This window comes from Haplochromis burtoni, unplaced genomic scaffold (genome assembly GCF_018398535.1).
Source record: "Haplochromis burtoni strain Fernald_Lab_line unplaced genomic scaffold, NCSU_Asbu1 Contig_275, whole genome shotgun sequence".
NCBI classification, from domain to species: domain Eukaryota; kingdom Metazoa; phylum Chordata; class Actinopteri; order Cichliformes; family Cichlidae; genus Haplochromis; species Haplochromis burtoni.
This window is the reverse complement of record NW_024582636.1, coordinates 412,021-428,196: the sequence shown is the minus strand read 5'-3', so window position 1 is coordinate 428,196 and position 16,176 is coordinate 412,021. Positions and strand designations below refer to the sequence as shown.

The 16,176-nt window shown below is 40.4% G+C and overlaps 2 protein-coding genes across 3 annotated transcripts in view; one reads left to right on the top strand and one right to left on the bottom strand.

Annotated features, from left to right (window-relative positions):
- sema5ba (sema domain, seven thrombospondin repeats (type 1 and type 1-like), transmembrane domain (TM) and short cytoplasmic domain, (semaphorin) 5Ba) overlaps positions 1–1,728 on the bottom strand; it is a 191,909-nt gene extending 190,181 nt beyond the window's left edge. For both annotated transcript variants that reach the window (XM_042227660.1, XM_042227661.1), the window contains exon 1: positions 1,540–1,728. The gene's annotated coding sequence lies outside the window, so the exon portion shown is untranslated. The remainder of the gene's footprint in view (positions 1–1,539) is intronic.
- Positions 1,729–2,944: 1,216 nt separating this feature from the next.
- The window catches only part of pdia5 (protein disulfide isomerase family A, member 5), an 84,904-nt gene continuing 71,672 nt past the window's right edge, over positions 2,945–16,176 (top strand). Inside the window, exon 1 of the mRNA XM_005940080.2 lies at positions 2,945–3,056. Coding sequence (XP_005940142.1) covers positions 2,991–3,056 — 66 coding nt within the window. The 5' untranslated portion in view covers positions 2,945–2,990. The remainder of the gene's footprint in view (positions 3,057–16,176) is intronic.

Sequence of the window (16,176 nt, the reverse complement as noted above, 5' to 3'; positions counted from 1 at the left end):
GGGGAATATAAGATTTAATATTTTAAGCCTTAAAAATTCCAGCCGCAAAATTTCTCTGAAAACTGTTCTCAGTGAACTGTCTCCAGATAAAAGTTTGTGCGTAAGCTTTTGGCATTTGATCGACTGATTAAAACAAAAAGAAAAAACAATCAAGCAATACTTCATGAAAGTCTCTTTGCGTGCTCATTTGACCAAACTTGTGTGCGTGCAGATTGTCTGTAACTCTACAGCAGACGTTACCTGGCAAGGTGTCGCCACAGCTGTACAGTGCCGCTCAACACTGCCCTCTGTTGCTCTGCTACAACACGGTCCGCTTTGGAGCTCTTGACAAATCATTTCAGGATAATCAACTCAAATTTACGCAAAATGAAATTGACCTATTTCTTTGATAAAAGGGTATCTCTTTGTTCGAAATCCACAGCCTCAGGCGCTTTTTCCTGGACAGCTTTACAATTTAAACTATTACAAATCTGAAGTGTCTTTATCGGGGAGAAATGGAGAAGCTATTCATCCAAGTGACAAGCTCATGAATATTTTCTGAGTGTTCTCGTGCAGAATTAGCCTCACTAACGTTTCCTGGGATTGGGAAAGAACAAAACACCCGAAACGTTGTGCGCAAGGCTGCTCAACCCGTGCGTAAAAGCTGTTAATCTGTTATCGGAAGTGATGAGCAATGAGGTCATTATTGGCCGTCTTTAAGTCAGACAATAAAATTCACTTGCATAGTCGGGAAGAAAAGACAGGGTGGTCGATTTTACACTAAACTTCTGAACCGCCAAATTGGGTTACCGTGCACACAAATATTTAAAAAGAGAAATGCCGACCAGGCGCACAATCTCCCAAAAAATGCACTTTCCTTCCCAAGCATATCTCCTAACAACGGGAACAAGTTTCCCAACAAGGTTGCTTTTTAAGTCCACGTCTTGCCTCTTACCGGGACTACAGGACAGCGTGCAGCACAAAGTAAGTTTGAGGCAGTGCTAATGTGGCAGGCACAGCCAGCTCCTGCAGCCCACAAATGCGCCTCTGATCCTGGGATGAAACGTGAGTGGAAAGTAAAACTGGCGAGACATAAAGGAGCAGCTCTGAATAACACGCTATATCAACGGACAAATCACTTCGCCTCAAGCTGTTAAAGTGGGAAAAAGAGGATATCCGCAAAGTGTCTGACATTTAGGATAAAAACACAGCCCCACCGCTCAAACCCCGCTCTGATAGAAAAATGGTCCAGAGAGAAACGGACCCCACAGCATGGCTGAATAAAGCTTTCGAGTAGCCAATCCATTAGTGATGGAGGGTCCCTTATTTATTTTATCTGTGCAGGTCAGCTAAGCTGCAGCAGGCTATTGTGCTGATTTGCCTTTAATATGAAAAAAAAAAATCAAACACCTCAGTCAAAGTCGAACTGCAATCCATTTCGTAAATCTGAAGCGGGATACAAGCTGGAAACTGGTGCACAACACACCCAAAAAGTGCTTTGTATTAGTCCTCCCAGGTATTTTGCAGTGGAAAAGAAGGGAAAAGTGGTTTTTCGTTTACCTTGTAAGATGTTTGTATTCCCTAAGTTGATGAGAATGCCAGGTAGAGATAAGGAGAGAATCACAGTCGCAGTTTTTAAGCTGTGGAGCCAGAATAGAGACGGGTTCTAGTCTTGTTTCCTCAGCCGCTGCGCGTTCCTCTCCGAGAGACCTGCAGCCGACAACTGCGCTCTCTCTTCTTTACCGTCGGACGATACCACCGGGTTGGGGGAGAGCGGGGAGGAGTGGAGGATTGGGGGTGGTGAGGAGGGTGGGGGGGGAGTAAGAGGCCGATTTGCAAGCGCAATCGGGAGGAACATACGCACGGACACCCCGGAGAGCAAGAAGAGTGTCACAACACTGCCTATGTCCAGTGCAGAAACAGCCGCACCGAGTTAAGAAAAGACCAAAGGGATTTTCTGGGAAAGGTTTGCCCTGCGTGCTGTTGTCTGGGATGCAACAGCAGCCTACCTGCCGTCGGGGTAACCGGGCAATAAAGGTCCACTGGGAATGTGAGTGTTCCCCTGCTTTGCAAGTAAACAGCGAAGCTTAAACAGGGAACACAAGTTATGGTTATACACTTTTCTGTTTTGTTACTACTCTAGTCTATTTACATTCCACAAGCCTAAAATTTACAGGAAATTCTTAACTATGTCTTAGGCCAATTACAATGGCAACAACAAATACATGCAAGTAAAACCAAACAAACAAAACTTTTCAATTTGTTTACTACTGAATTTCACGATGGCAATAAGGATAACATCAGAGCAAGTCAAAGTCCATTCTAAAAACACTGCCATTCTATGCTGTAGATGTGTTTTCTTTAGTGTCAAAAAAGACTTGATGGGCACATCCGAAAGAAACATTTGTTTATAGAGCATCACTGCTCTATTCTATTCTATTCTATTCTATTCTATTCTATTCTATTCTGTTCTATTCTATTCTACTCTTCACTGACGTATATGGATTAAACTGGGTGTTTGATTGGCCCCTTTTTTTATCGTTATACAGTGTGTTATCACTGTACGCAATTTTCTACAATTCTCCACATCTATTCTGTTCTATTATATTTTATTCTATTCACCTTGCGCCAAACGTTGCTTAAATCAGATGTTGTTGAGCACATTTCATCAAGCCAATTTTTCATCAGGAGTGGAAGTCCAATTGATAAAGAGCTAATTAAGATCCTTTCAATCACAAGCCAATTTATTAATTAGCCCCTTGTGTAATTAATTGTCCTTCAATATGTCTGCATTAGTCCGATAAAAACAAAACCACGTAGACTACCGTTCTTACACTCGGTGCTAACCTGTGTGTGTGTGTGTGTGTGTTGGGGGGTGGGGGTAGCAGGTGCAATAGTGACTTTTGCTGCCTCCCCCGCTCAGGACTACATTTCCCAATAACCCTTGCGCCATGCTCAAGAATCCGTGGAAAAGCGAATGCGCCTGCGTATCCAGACGTGGCAACGGCATCATGGCCTCTTGGAATCGCTACGGGAGTCGGATGAGAGAGGCGAAAATGTTAACGTTGGTGTTGCTGGTGAGTCACACGAACCTCTTGTGTGTTTCATTTAAAGTGCGTCGCTGTGCCATCCCTCAATACAGAAGAGAAATTATTTTTTTTTAATAAATCTAAATCGCTCCTCCTCTCCGCGGCTTCTAGCCTGTCCGTGCAGGAGGTGCAGGAGGGAAGTTGACAGCCCTTGACTGAACTTGGTGCCCAGATTTAAGCAGCTAGTAATAATAATAAGGGGGCACTGCGGTGTGTGTGGTGCAGGTATTATCACTGGATTTATTTATGTAGCTGCCCGCACTCAGCGGCGTCTGGCCGGCGGCCGCATGTGCACACACGGGGTCCCTCCCATGTTTCTAAACCGTAAACCGTCCGGTAAAGTCCGGACAACCGGGGCTCCTCAGATAGCTTAGCTTTCTGTCACAGCTTATGCTGCACATGCCGCTTTTGTTGCACTCACCGGGCGTGTTGGACTTACACTCCACGGTCGCAGCTCAGCCGCCCATTCATTTTCACTCTTAAGTGGAACTGAAAGTTGCAAACTGAAGTGACTTGCACAGTGCGGGTCTGGCTGTTGACCACTGACTGGCAGTTGGGGAGCATGCAGCTCAAGTGCGCTTTGGAAGCAGGACAGTAGGCTGTGCAGTCTCCCTCCGTGTGGCGTGACGTGTCACAACTTGTTCACGTGTCCTAATTTAATTGTATCAAACAGGAAATATGTTGACTCTTGTGCACTATAATTTAGAATAAGAAAACTCGTGATTCTAACTTGGTCCTGCTCGGTAAAATGAGAGATCATGGGGAAAATTGCCTGTGAATTTGTCACAGAACTCAATACCTTCACAGAGCAGAGATGCCAAACTCATTTTACATTTTGGGCCACGTACAGCCCACTTTGATCTTAAGTGGGCCAGACCTGTGAAACTCCTCTGTCTGTCAGTGTGAAGAAGTTTAGCTACACATTTAATCCCCGAGATATTTTAACATAAGAAAAGGAAGAACTTTCAGCAGTATATATCTCAGTTTTTTCTACATGATTTAAAAAAAATGCTGTGGTAAGAACTAAGTCTGATCTTAGCTTAATGTGCAGACTCTCCTTCTATTATAAAACAGAGAATTTGTGTTGTGTTCATTGACAGATTGTCCTCTTCCTCCCACTGTCAGCCCATTGTAAAAGTCATAGGTTTCTATTGTTGACAGTGGAAGAACAGGACATTGCTGTCATTTAATTGTTTGTCTATTAATTATTCACTTTGGTGTAGCATGAATGGAGGAGCTCAGTAGAAAAAGCTGTAAAACATAGGAAACTACAGTTAAGTCTAAAAATGTATCCCCTCCTTCACATTTTCCAAAGCTGTCCAGTGGGCCAGATTGGAATCTTTAGCGGACTGATTCTGGCCCCAGGACTTTATGTTTGACACCCCTAGCATAGTGTAAGTGAATCTTTGGTGTTTCCATGCGATTAATGATCTTAAATAAGCATTAACAGTAAGGACAGCCCTCCTATGTAGGTGTTCCTGGAGTCACACAGAGCTTTATGTCCGTGAAGTTTGCTGGGACACTCACGTGTGGAGCCCAAGGACTAATGAAGATTCTTCGCTCTGTAGACATAATTACATCCAAAACACACAACAGGGACACAGCTTCTAAAATGTTAGACTAAACAAAAGTGTGTTAAGATGTCAGATGTGCTGCTGTAACTGCTTAAACATTTATAACTTCAGGAAAAATCTACACTGATCTGCTCCAGTTGATTTTCATCTTGCAGAGAGATGATAAATGGAGGACAATAGCTCCCCGGAACTCTGGGAAGATATCTTAAATTAAATATAAGCCTGCAAAGTGTACCATAATAAAGAAGGTAAGGTGTGCGAGCACCCTTTAAACAGGTAATCAGTTCATTGTCTCAGCTCTAAAAAGCGAGCTAGCTCTGTAATGTAGAGCGACATTCGTGCCACTTTAGACCACGGTTACTGATGCAGACCTTTTCCTGCTCTGCTTCCTGTTGTGAAGCAGCCTTTCGCACACAAGGGTGGTGATTGGGTGTGTGTGTGCGTGTGTGCAGTACGCTCTGTATATATGCATTTGACAGTGATACTTTGTGACACGTTGGCACCGTGCCACAGCTCTTGGGAGTAAATAGTGACTGTGCTGTTCAAGCACTTACTCTCTGCTGTAATTTTACAGCATTTACATCCACAGCAGAAACATGGAGTCAATTTATTCAGCTGGTGTAAATTATTAAAACAGGACAAAAATCAAATTTCTTCAATTTCGACCTCTTCCAGCCCAATTTAAACTCCTTGAGTCTACTGGACCTCATCAGAACCGGCAGATTTCAGTATATTCGGCCTGATAAGTGCTTTATGACGGCAGGTGAATCCAGCAGCAGCTTTGAAGGCTCCATCATCTGCCGGTAGAAGCAGACCAAGCTAGATGCTGGGCATCAAAACTGATATGTGATATCATGAAAGGAAATGTGCAATTTATTGCTCAGGATGTTGGAGTTATTCCACAGTAGTTCCTGTGCTATGAGCCACTGGGATTTTCTCTTGGCTCTTGATAAAGCCTCTTTGGGTGTTAGGTAGCACTGTCGGGTGTTTGTAGGTGATTCTGTATGGGAGGTGATAAACCACTGCAGCAGTTAGAGGCCAGCTGTCTGGGTGGTAAAGGCCTGCCTGTCAAAACAATTTAATCCAAACACCCTTCTCTCACACACACACTCAGACACACACACCCCACCCACACCCACCCCATATACACAATTAACTATCTGGATTGCTTGCCCATGGCTGGTAACTTTAAAATTATGTCTCCTTGTCAATGACACACTTTTTTTTTTTCAGGCCAGAAAAATCAATGTGTGGCCCTACCTTCTTTCACTGACATTTCGTTTACACATTTACAGAAATAGCAGCGTTAGCAGTAGCCATGGGGATGGAGGGGGCTTTATTGATGTGTTCCCCGAAACACATCTTTGTGGTATTTGCAGTGTTGGACATGTATTTTAGACATTAATTATATCCACACACTGTCATAACCACACTCTGCCATTAGCGATTGCTTGGTAAATTAATATATGTCGTAATACTTTACATGTTATTTCTGATTGCTGTTTATCTGAAGGAGATGGCCTCCTGGCAGTTTTTACTTGCAATAAAAAAATGTGTACTCTTAAACTTAATAAAACACTAAAAATTGTGTCTTTTGTGTGTTTTGAGCATGATAAATAATCGCTTGGTCCTGGGTGGAAAACGGAAAAGACTAAATCTATCATGTGTAGAGTCTTTAAGACATTTCTCATAGGTCCTAAAAAGAGTTGGACAATGATGAAGAGGAGTTTGGGAAGCTCCTTCCAGCTATAGCCTTTTTAGGTCGTCAGTATTTGTGGGAGGTTTTAATTGAACGGCCTTCCTGAGGACATGACGCAATATCTGGGTTAGTTTGAAGTCAGCACTGTGGATTGACCATTTGAAAACCTTTTATTTTTTTCCCACCATTCTGTTGTTGATTGGATTTGGTTCATTCTCTTGTTGCGTCACCAAACCTCTCCTAAGCTTCAGGGCATGGAAAAAGGCTCTGACATACTTCTGTAACTTTATTGAAACTGTTTAGCTTACATTGTTCTCTAAATAACTGCATCTCACCCTCAGGTAGAAAAGCCTAATGCCTTCCTAATATAAGGATTATGCATTTTGCTGTAGGTTCAGCATTTGTCATTGTCCCAGACGTGTTGTAGAGCGTCCACTTGGCCTTTGCTACACTTGTGACATGGCATGTGTTTCTTATGTTTGGAAGTTGTCGACGTATCTGTTGGTGTTTTGCTGTTAGTCTGGTTCTTTTTTAACCTCTTTCTGTATTTCATGGTGTCCTCTTGGTGTGATCTTTGCTGGTGCCCCCTCAGAAAGAGACGGAGAGTAGCAAGAAATCTGGTTTCCCCTATTTGCTGTCAGTTTGTGTTAATGTGTAAATTGTTTCTTATTTCTTTGGTAAAATGTGTTTGCCTATAATTTTAAATCACATGAAGATTGGCTTAAATTTTAGGAGTAATCAGTATAGAAATCCTGGTCATTCTAAAGGTTCACATCTACATGACTGCATTTAGTCATCAGTTATTATTAATATCTATGTGTCCTCCACTTCTCACCTTCAGCTTGTTCTAGCAGATGGCTGCCCTCCTGAGCCTGGTTCTGCCGGAGGTTTCTTCCTGTTAAAAGGGAGTTTTTCCTTTCCACTGTCACCCAGTGCCTGCTCACAGGGGGTCATCTGATTGTTGGGGTTCTCTGTGCATTATTGTGGGGGCTTTACCTTACAATATAAGACAGCTGTTGTTGTGATTTGATGCTATACAAAATAAAATGAATTCATATTTGACTCTTTGTAAAAGATTTCTGCTAAAATGTTTGGTTAGTACCAGAAAAGCATTCATGCTTTATTTCACAGCACTGGCTCAGCAGTGTGTTAGTAGGCCAAACTTCTCTCGTGACGTCTGTCAGTGATAGCTGAAATGTGATAGTTGCAAAAGCAGTTAATTGATTGCTCCTCTGCTCATTTGAAAGCTAAGAGGCCTCTAAATCAGCACTCTGTGTGTGTATGTGTGTTATCAGATGCTAAATAGCTTCCTTTACAATCAGCCAGTCCGCACACACCAACTACACCTGAATGGCTCATTAGTCATAGGAAACTCAAGGCAAGTGCTTGACAAACACTGGTGTGATTTGTGCTGATTCAGTACTGCCCCTAGAACTGGATGCCATTTATTAAGCAGATTTGTCAGAGCAGATGGAGGGTGTGGGCTCGCAGGCAGGGGCTAGGGCTCCTGCTGCTTGGTGTGCACCACATTTTTCTGCGGTGACGTGATGGGATATACCTTTTATGGCAGAGGAGGAAGGTAGTTGTATAACCTACTAATGGATTTCCTCTGCCTTCTGAGGCATATTCAGGGTTGTAATTAGTGATGATGAATGCATTTCAGGTAGATTACCTTCATGAGACTGGATGTTTCACATTTGTACGTGTTTAAGTGATTGCGCCCTTTTTGGTTTTGAGCTTGGATTTGATATGTTTTTTCTTTTTGTTTCACTTTTCTTCAGCTTGTCTTTTTTTGCTACAGTCCCAGCAGGAGAAACGCAGGTTGGAGATCACAGCACATTATTGCAACGGTTACTTTAAAGATGGGAAGCAGGTCTGTGATAACTGACAAATCTGTTGCCATGTAAATGCACAGAATTCCTGTTAACTACTTGCATCCAGAGTCCTCGTTTATTTGAAACAGGAATTAAAATAGTGACATAGTTGCAGCAGGAATGTGATTTAACTGCAAAATGACAATGGCGCTGGCCAGTCCCCTATTGAAAAGACTTTGTCATCAATATGAGTCAGTGTGCAATGTATTGTATGTGTTGATAAATTAGTTGGCAATTGGGTGCAAACCATTGCCAATTAGGGCTGTGCGATATGACCAAAATCTTATATCGGGATATAAGAATTCTATCGTCCCGATAACGATATAAATCACAAAAATGTAACATTTTCTGTAAATTATGTGAATCTCGGGCAGCTCGACTTGTGTTTCCAGCTGCGCGTCATGTAGCTGGAGTGTTTTAACCGATGCATGAAACGATACATTTTTAGACATAAGTTGTAACGGCCGCCGTTTTCTTTGTGAGTATTTATCACACGGCGTGCTGCGGGGAAAAGCCTGTTCTAACATTTGAGTCTAAGGTCTATTTTTTAGCACCTGGCGGCTCTTTTTTACTTCTCATCCGTAAATAATCTGCTCTTTCACGTGATTCAGTTTATTTTGAAAAGTCTCAACAGGATCTTGAGCTTTATTGTGAAAGGTTTATGTGGAACATAAACAAGCGGACACGCAATGGTTTTACCGTCGTTGTTGCTAACGACAACGCATAAAAACAGGCACTTGTCCGTCCGTAGTGTGGTTATATTAAATATAAGAGAGAGAGAACTTTAAGAAATGAATATAGCCACTACAGTGACCATCAGAACGATGAAAAAATGTTGCCGTAAACAGTTTATTTTGCGACACCACGAAACAAACGATAGCGTAAAATGAAACGATCGACGTTTTTATATGGTCATCCGATATATATCATTATATCGAACAGCCTTGTTGTCAGTCTTTCTGAGATTGCAGTCAGTCTGAGTTGGACTGTGATTAGAGATTTAGAGACCAATTTCCTCCCGTCAGGTGACCTGTGAAGTCACCTTGCAACTTGGTCACTGCAACAACTTTCAAGAGTATCAATGCAATCGCTGAGCAACTGTCAGATTTTCATAGGACAGCAACTGCCTTGTAGCTATTTAAACTCAAGTGCAACTGAGCCACTAGTGTTATAAGTCTGACTAAATTGTTGGCGGGTTGTTATCAGCTTCCAAAAGGTTGATTCTGTTCATCTTGACGCGGCGTTTTCAATGTGAGAAACGTTTTGTCACTAATCCAAGTGACTTCTTTAGCCTCAGCTCACTGCAGGTTTCCCCAACCGTATAAACAGTACATTTGCACAGTAAACTGAAACCAGCCCATTGAGTAAACAATCGGCTGTCAGGTCAGTTCCTTGATCATTAATATTCAAATTGTCAAACGTTTCTCCCATTGAAAACGCTGCGTCCAGATGCATGATTGAACAAGCATCAAGATGTTATTATTAGGTGATATCAGCTTATCCCAGACATATTATTTTAGGTTCTATGCACGTTCCGTATCAGATAAACAAAACAAAAACAGTTTGGCAATAAATCCTTTGTAATATTTAGGGAGTTGTTTTTTAAAAGCTGCGGCTTTTAGTGCTGTCAGATTATATTGTGTCTCCAGATTGTGTTTGCCAAAATCAAATTGATAATAAAGGTAATTATTTCTCTTGAGTTGACTCACCAAGTGGAATTAGGGTCAATTTACCTCTGTAGAGTACAGAGGTAAAACAAAAGAAGCTTGTTTTTCTTTTCCTGCTCTGTGTTCCTCGTTCTCATTTAGCATTCCCAGTGGAGTCTGATACCTGTGAAAAATGAGTGCTGCTCCCCTTGTATCTAATCTCTATTCATCTGCTTTGTACCAATGAGGTTGTCCACCTGTAGAGGGTGGCGATAATGGGGAAATGCAATGTTGGGAAGGTGTGAACACAACACAATTATAATGGCTCTCACAGCGATGGTAGGTGAGCAGAGCTTTTGGAGCTGTTGTTGTGGTACACAGCTTGGTGGTTGCTAGCCACTAGTGGGATTTCTGTTTGTTGGTTATACTGCTGATGGGTCACTCGAACAAAGATGTCCTTAGGTTGAGGTCTTTGAAAAACTGGCACTCTAATCTGTAACCGGATTTTAAGAACACTGGTGTATTTCAGCTTAATACACAACATTAAGATGGTATTTACTAATTCATTAATCAAGCAGTAAACTGGGGATATGACTGAGCGGTTAACTAGAATTGAAATGATACGACTTGGATTATATATTCATAAACTAATTCTTGGTTTGCCTTTTTTTTTTTTCTTGAAGAAAAATGTGGAATGAGCCTTATCCTTTCATCAGTGACAGTCTTGATGGTCTGTGAAGTATTAAATCCTACTTAATCAGACTCCATGATAACATTTTCTTTCTTGTTTGAACGTGATGAAACTGTAATGTCAGAGCTTTCTCATATTAATATTTTGAAGTAGGAAAAATCTATTAAATCAGTTATCTTATCAGGTAACATCTACCACTGGACACATCCCTAAATTTCAGCATGTTCATATAATGTATTAATGTAATGTTCATCAGATAGTCAGAAATTACAGGAAAATGCAACATAGTTATATGTACAACACAGTGCTGGTTGGTATGACTGTAAAAAGGTTCTATTGAATTTCGGTGCTCTCACAGTTTTGTTATTATTATTATTATTATTATTATTATTATTATTATTATAGATAATCAGGCTTTTCAACTGATTTAAAACAGACCATACTTCGATCAGGATTATATTTTTTCTCCTTATCTTTAAAGCCAGTATTAAAACACATCTTTTTAAGAAAACACATCTTTTAAAGGTTGCCTGTTCTGTTGATGCATTGACTTTTAATTCTATGGTGTTTTCCAATTTTATGCATACTGTGATTTTGCTATTTAATTGTGTCCTTGAGTGTCTTGAAAGATGCCTATAAATAAAAGTTATTATTATTTTTATTATTATTATATTGAACATAAGTGTTTGTATTATGATAAAAACAAATTAAATAAAACCACACAATGAAAACAATTACAAAAATATGCTCTTAACCCTGTAAGGTCAAGTGGATCAAATTCGATACATACATTTAAAAAAATAAAAATAAAAATAAGATCTCTATGTAATCAGCCGCCACAGCAAATGCTAATATAAGAAAAAAAAGCACAATTTTGACAGTAAATCTCAGTTTTCTACATGATAAAGAAATATTGCTGTAGTAAATTAAAGAAATTGGTTTACTTATTAGTTTGGTGTAGTGTGATTGAGAATGGGGGAGGCAGAAAAAACAGTGATTCTGAACCCTGGGCCTTATATTTGACACCCCTGATGTAAAGTTACAGAGCTCAGGTTTTTGGTAATTAGTAGTCCATCAATGCATTGTATTACAGAGCTTCCTGCTGTAGTTAATTTGCTGTGTTGTGGGTTTTTTGGGTTTTTTTGAGACTATATGCTAATCAGCAGCAGTCATAACTTAATATGGAGTGTTATATTTTGGATTGAACAGAATAAATATTATTATTATGTATTATTTTCAACTTTCTTTGTTGTGGTTTCAGTACTTCCTGTGATAACTCAGACTGAATGTAATCTTAATGACAAATTAATTTTAAGACTTTCACATCAGACTGAAGGTGATTGACCCTTTGCCTATCAGTAATGTCAACTGACAGCATAAGGATTCAGTGTGCTAGCATAAGGATACATGTGTTTGCTTAGTAAATACGTTGCTCACTTAACGATTTCAACATGAAATTCCATCCATCAGTCTTCTTCCGCTTATCCGGGGCTGGGTTGTGGGGGCAGCAGCCCAAGCAGAGAAGCCCAAGCCTCCCTCTGTGTCCTGGGTCTGCCCCGGGCCTCCTCCCTGTGGGACATGCCGGGAACACCTCACCCAGGAGCCATCTTTGTTAGATGCCCGAACCACCTCAACTGGCTCCTTTTGATGTGACGGAGTAGCTTTCTACTCTGAGCTCCTCCCAGATGCCCGAACTTCTCAGACTATCTCTAAAGGAGAGGCCAGCCACCCTTCAGAGGAAGCCCATAGCCCATAGCAATGGGCCAGACACCACATACTCCCAGAGCATCTGAATTCAAATAAAAAAAATAAAATAATAAAAATTCAGCTTTTTGTGACACATGCAGGAGTTTCTCTGTCCGGCATCTATTATGAAATTAGAACACATCAGGTTTAAGTTTGCATTAAAGCTTTCATGATACGGTGTATCGTAAAATGAATGTCAGGCCGTACAGGACAGGTACAGTATTCAGTGTAGGGTGTCATTCTGCTGATTATCTAAGATTAAATGCCAGGTGTCCGTGTCTCCTTACTCTGGACTAGGCTGTAAAACTTGTGAATAGAGTCTGTACGAGTTAATGAGTCAGTGAAACCTATTTCTGTCTGATGATAGCGATACTTCTGTTTTTGAGCATTGGTGAGTCTTTCTGTGAAGTGGGTCAAACAGATTTAGACGCTTGAACAGACTCATCAATGACAGTGGGGACATGAGCACTTTTAAGAAGAATACATCTTCTTAGTTTTCATCATAAGCAATTATCAATAGGAGATAAACATTAGGTGCAATTGTAAAATATTAGTTTCAGATCAGTTTCTGCTGGGCGGTAGTGGCTTGCTGCTTGTGATCCATTTAAGTCACGCTTTAATCATTAACCATTCAATTTTTATGGACCACAGTAGCCTGATTGCACAAGTGATTGAGTGTTCAGAAACCATAGACATATTCATGAAATTTACATTCCACTTAGCAATCGTCATGTGGGTCAGTTACTAGAAATTCAGGGGAAAAATAGATCATTATGCCCTCATGGTAATATATATATATATACATTTGCATATGCAATTCACCAATCTTCTCAGACTGTAGCACAGTGCACCATGTAATTCCCCCCCCCATAAATACATCATCTTGATTCAAAGACTGCTTTGAAACCATAGATGACTATTTATGAATATGCTAATTTTTTTCCTGGTACTGATACTGAATGCATCATGCTCCATTTTAACCTGTTCAAGATCTTTTTTGAATTAGAAGAGTTTAAGGATGAACATAATAAAGACTAATGTCTCCAAAAATGGAACATTTTCACATATTTTCAATAACTAACCAAATAAATTAATTACATACTTTAAATGTGATGCAAATAATGAAAAATGTTCATTTTTAGAATGATTTACTGTACAAAGTGTGTTGTGGGCTCATTTAACTTCTGTCTCCATAAGACTAAAAGAACAAGAATTTGCTATTAATACATGGGGAGTTGAACTGAATGATTGTGATACCAAGGCAACTGTTTCAAGACTGCTATTATCTGATAGGAAATGGTGTCCTGTACTTATTATACTTATGTACTCTTACATTTATCATCAATAATTGCTATTTATTGCACAAGGCTACCAACTACAGAAAGAAAAGCACTGCCAGCATTCAGCGAATAAGCCAAAGGCTGTGAAAAGGAACCACATTCTCATTCCAACTATTCTTTTTCAGTTACTTTTAACCCACATCTCATTTGATTGCACTTGAAGTTAACCTCTGCGTTCTTCTAGTTTAGCCTTCTATACATGTGCCCAACTGTAATAAAACTAGCATAAATCATTGGTGGTGTGGTAAATGGCCTGTATTTGTATAGCGCTTTTACTAGTCCCTAAGGGGACCCCAAAGCGCTTTACACATCCAGTCATCCACCCATTCACACACACATTCACACACTGGTGATGGCAAGCTACATTGTACCCACACCCGCACTGACAGAGGCGAGGCTGCCGGACACTGGCGCCACCGGGCCCTCTGACCACCACCAGTAGGCAACAGCGAACTCCCAACTCTTGAGCCACGATCGCCCGTATGGCAATGCTGCTTCTCAATAGGCCTGTCACTTTTGAAGGCTGTCTTGTTATTTCTAGTATTGCACATCTACCACTTGAAGATGACACACACTTTGGATGGTGTAAGGCGCTTATAAAGAACAATAACAGACTTTGACAGTAGAAAAATCTGTTTCTCTCCTTGAGTTTTGCAAAAACACCAGTTACCAGCAGACCTTTACTGGAATCCAACCTTTCAGTTTAAAGTTCATCTCTTGATGAACTGTTTTACTTCATTAAACCAAGCTTTGTTGGCCTAATCACTTTGTTCCTTACAACAGCCAAATTAGGAAATTTTGTTCCAATTGCTGGAAACTCTCTGAAATATCAAACATAGCTGGAAGGTCTGAAAGTTGGCTCTGGAAAGCTTCTAACTTTTGCCAAAGATGGCAGCTTGCTTCATATTAGACAGAACTGTCGATTCATTAAATCCTATTTCCATCTTCAGTCAGATATTCCTAGTCAGTCACTAAAGATAACCATCTAACGTTGTTTTAACTCAACACCAGTGCATGTATATGCATGGCTATGTAAATACTAGACTTATTAATTATTTATTGGCGTTTTAAGAGCCAAGAAGGACTAAACATAATAATATGAGGCTAGACAAGCAGAGGCCTATAGCAGATGGACTCCTATTTGACTCTAGACTACTTTAATATGCAGAGGTTTTTATGGTCATCTTAATGACATCCCCACTTGGGTTGTGTCTGTCCAAAGGATATTGCTCCAGAAGTCTTGTGGTTTCTTCAGATCCAAACTTAATGCAAATCTAACCTGTGCTGCCATGTTCCTTTTACAGCGAAGAGTGTTTCTCCTTTACAACTCTTGCAAAAAAGCCATACTTGCTCAGTCGTTTTCTAATTGTGCTGAACTTTAACATTTAGTACACTAACTGAGGCCTGTAACTTCTCTGAGTGTTTTGCAGTCTGAACTTGGGGTGAACTGGCTGGGATGTCCAGCTCCTGGGAAGACTGACTGGTCTTGAATGTTTTTCACGTGTGAATAATCTCAATCTGGACTTCAAATTGTTTGGAAAGGTCTTTTAACCCCCTCACAGCTTACTGAGCAGCAGCAATTGCTTCTGTAAGATCACTGCTGATGTCTTTACCTTGGTATTGTGCTAACACACATCTGACCAGACCACCCAACTCCAAAAAATTCTGCTTTTACAGTTGCGGTCGCTCTTGCTAATGATCAGTTAATTAAATGTATTTAATTAGCAGCATCTGTTTACTCCTTACTCAGTAAAGGAAACAGCCTGTGTGTGAAAGCCTTACTGCTAAGACTTTATATAAATGCAAAATAAATGGATTATAGTGCCAAAGTGGTTTGAAATACTGTTTTGCTCTAACACAGGGTCATTTTGAGTCCTTTTTTAACTCAAATGTGAATTAGCAGGACGCTCTTTTCAGAGCCACTTTTCAAGCAGACAGCAATTTAAAAAGAAAAACAAAAGAATGAGTGTGGTAATAATTTGATTATTACAATGAATGTTGGTTTGAGAAACTCGCTGTGCTCCTCTTGCGCAGAGCAAAGACTCATGGTGTCAATGTATTTATTGTCATTTTTTCTATTTGTTTCCCCATCATTTAGTTTTCATTAAGATCTATGTCTGAGTTCCGTGGTGCACTATGTGTTATGTTGCACCACTTTACTTTGTTCCTTTCCCAATCAAGTAACCAACAGCTCCATTGGTGGCTTGATAAAAGCTACCTTCAACTCCTCCCCTGTCATAAGGGGTCACCACAGCAGGTACCACATCTTTCTTTTTTATGCCAGGTAGTCTTCCTGATGCAACCTTAAAAGGATTTTGCATCTCTAGCTGGAACTGCACCAGCAACCTTTCACTTGCCAAGCAATTGTGGAAACCAGGGGTGGGGAACTTCAGGCCTCAAGGGATGGTGCCCTGCAGGTTTTAGATGTGTCCTTGATCCAACACAGCTTATTTAAATGGATTAAAAAAAAAACTCCTCAACATGCCATGGAGTTCTCCAGAGGCCTGGTAATGAACTAATCATTTGACTCAGATGTGT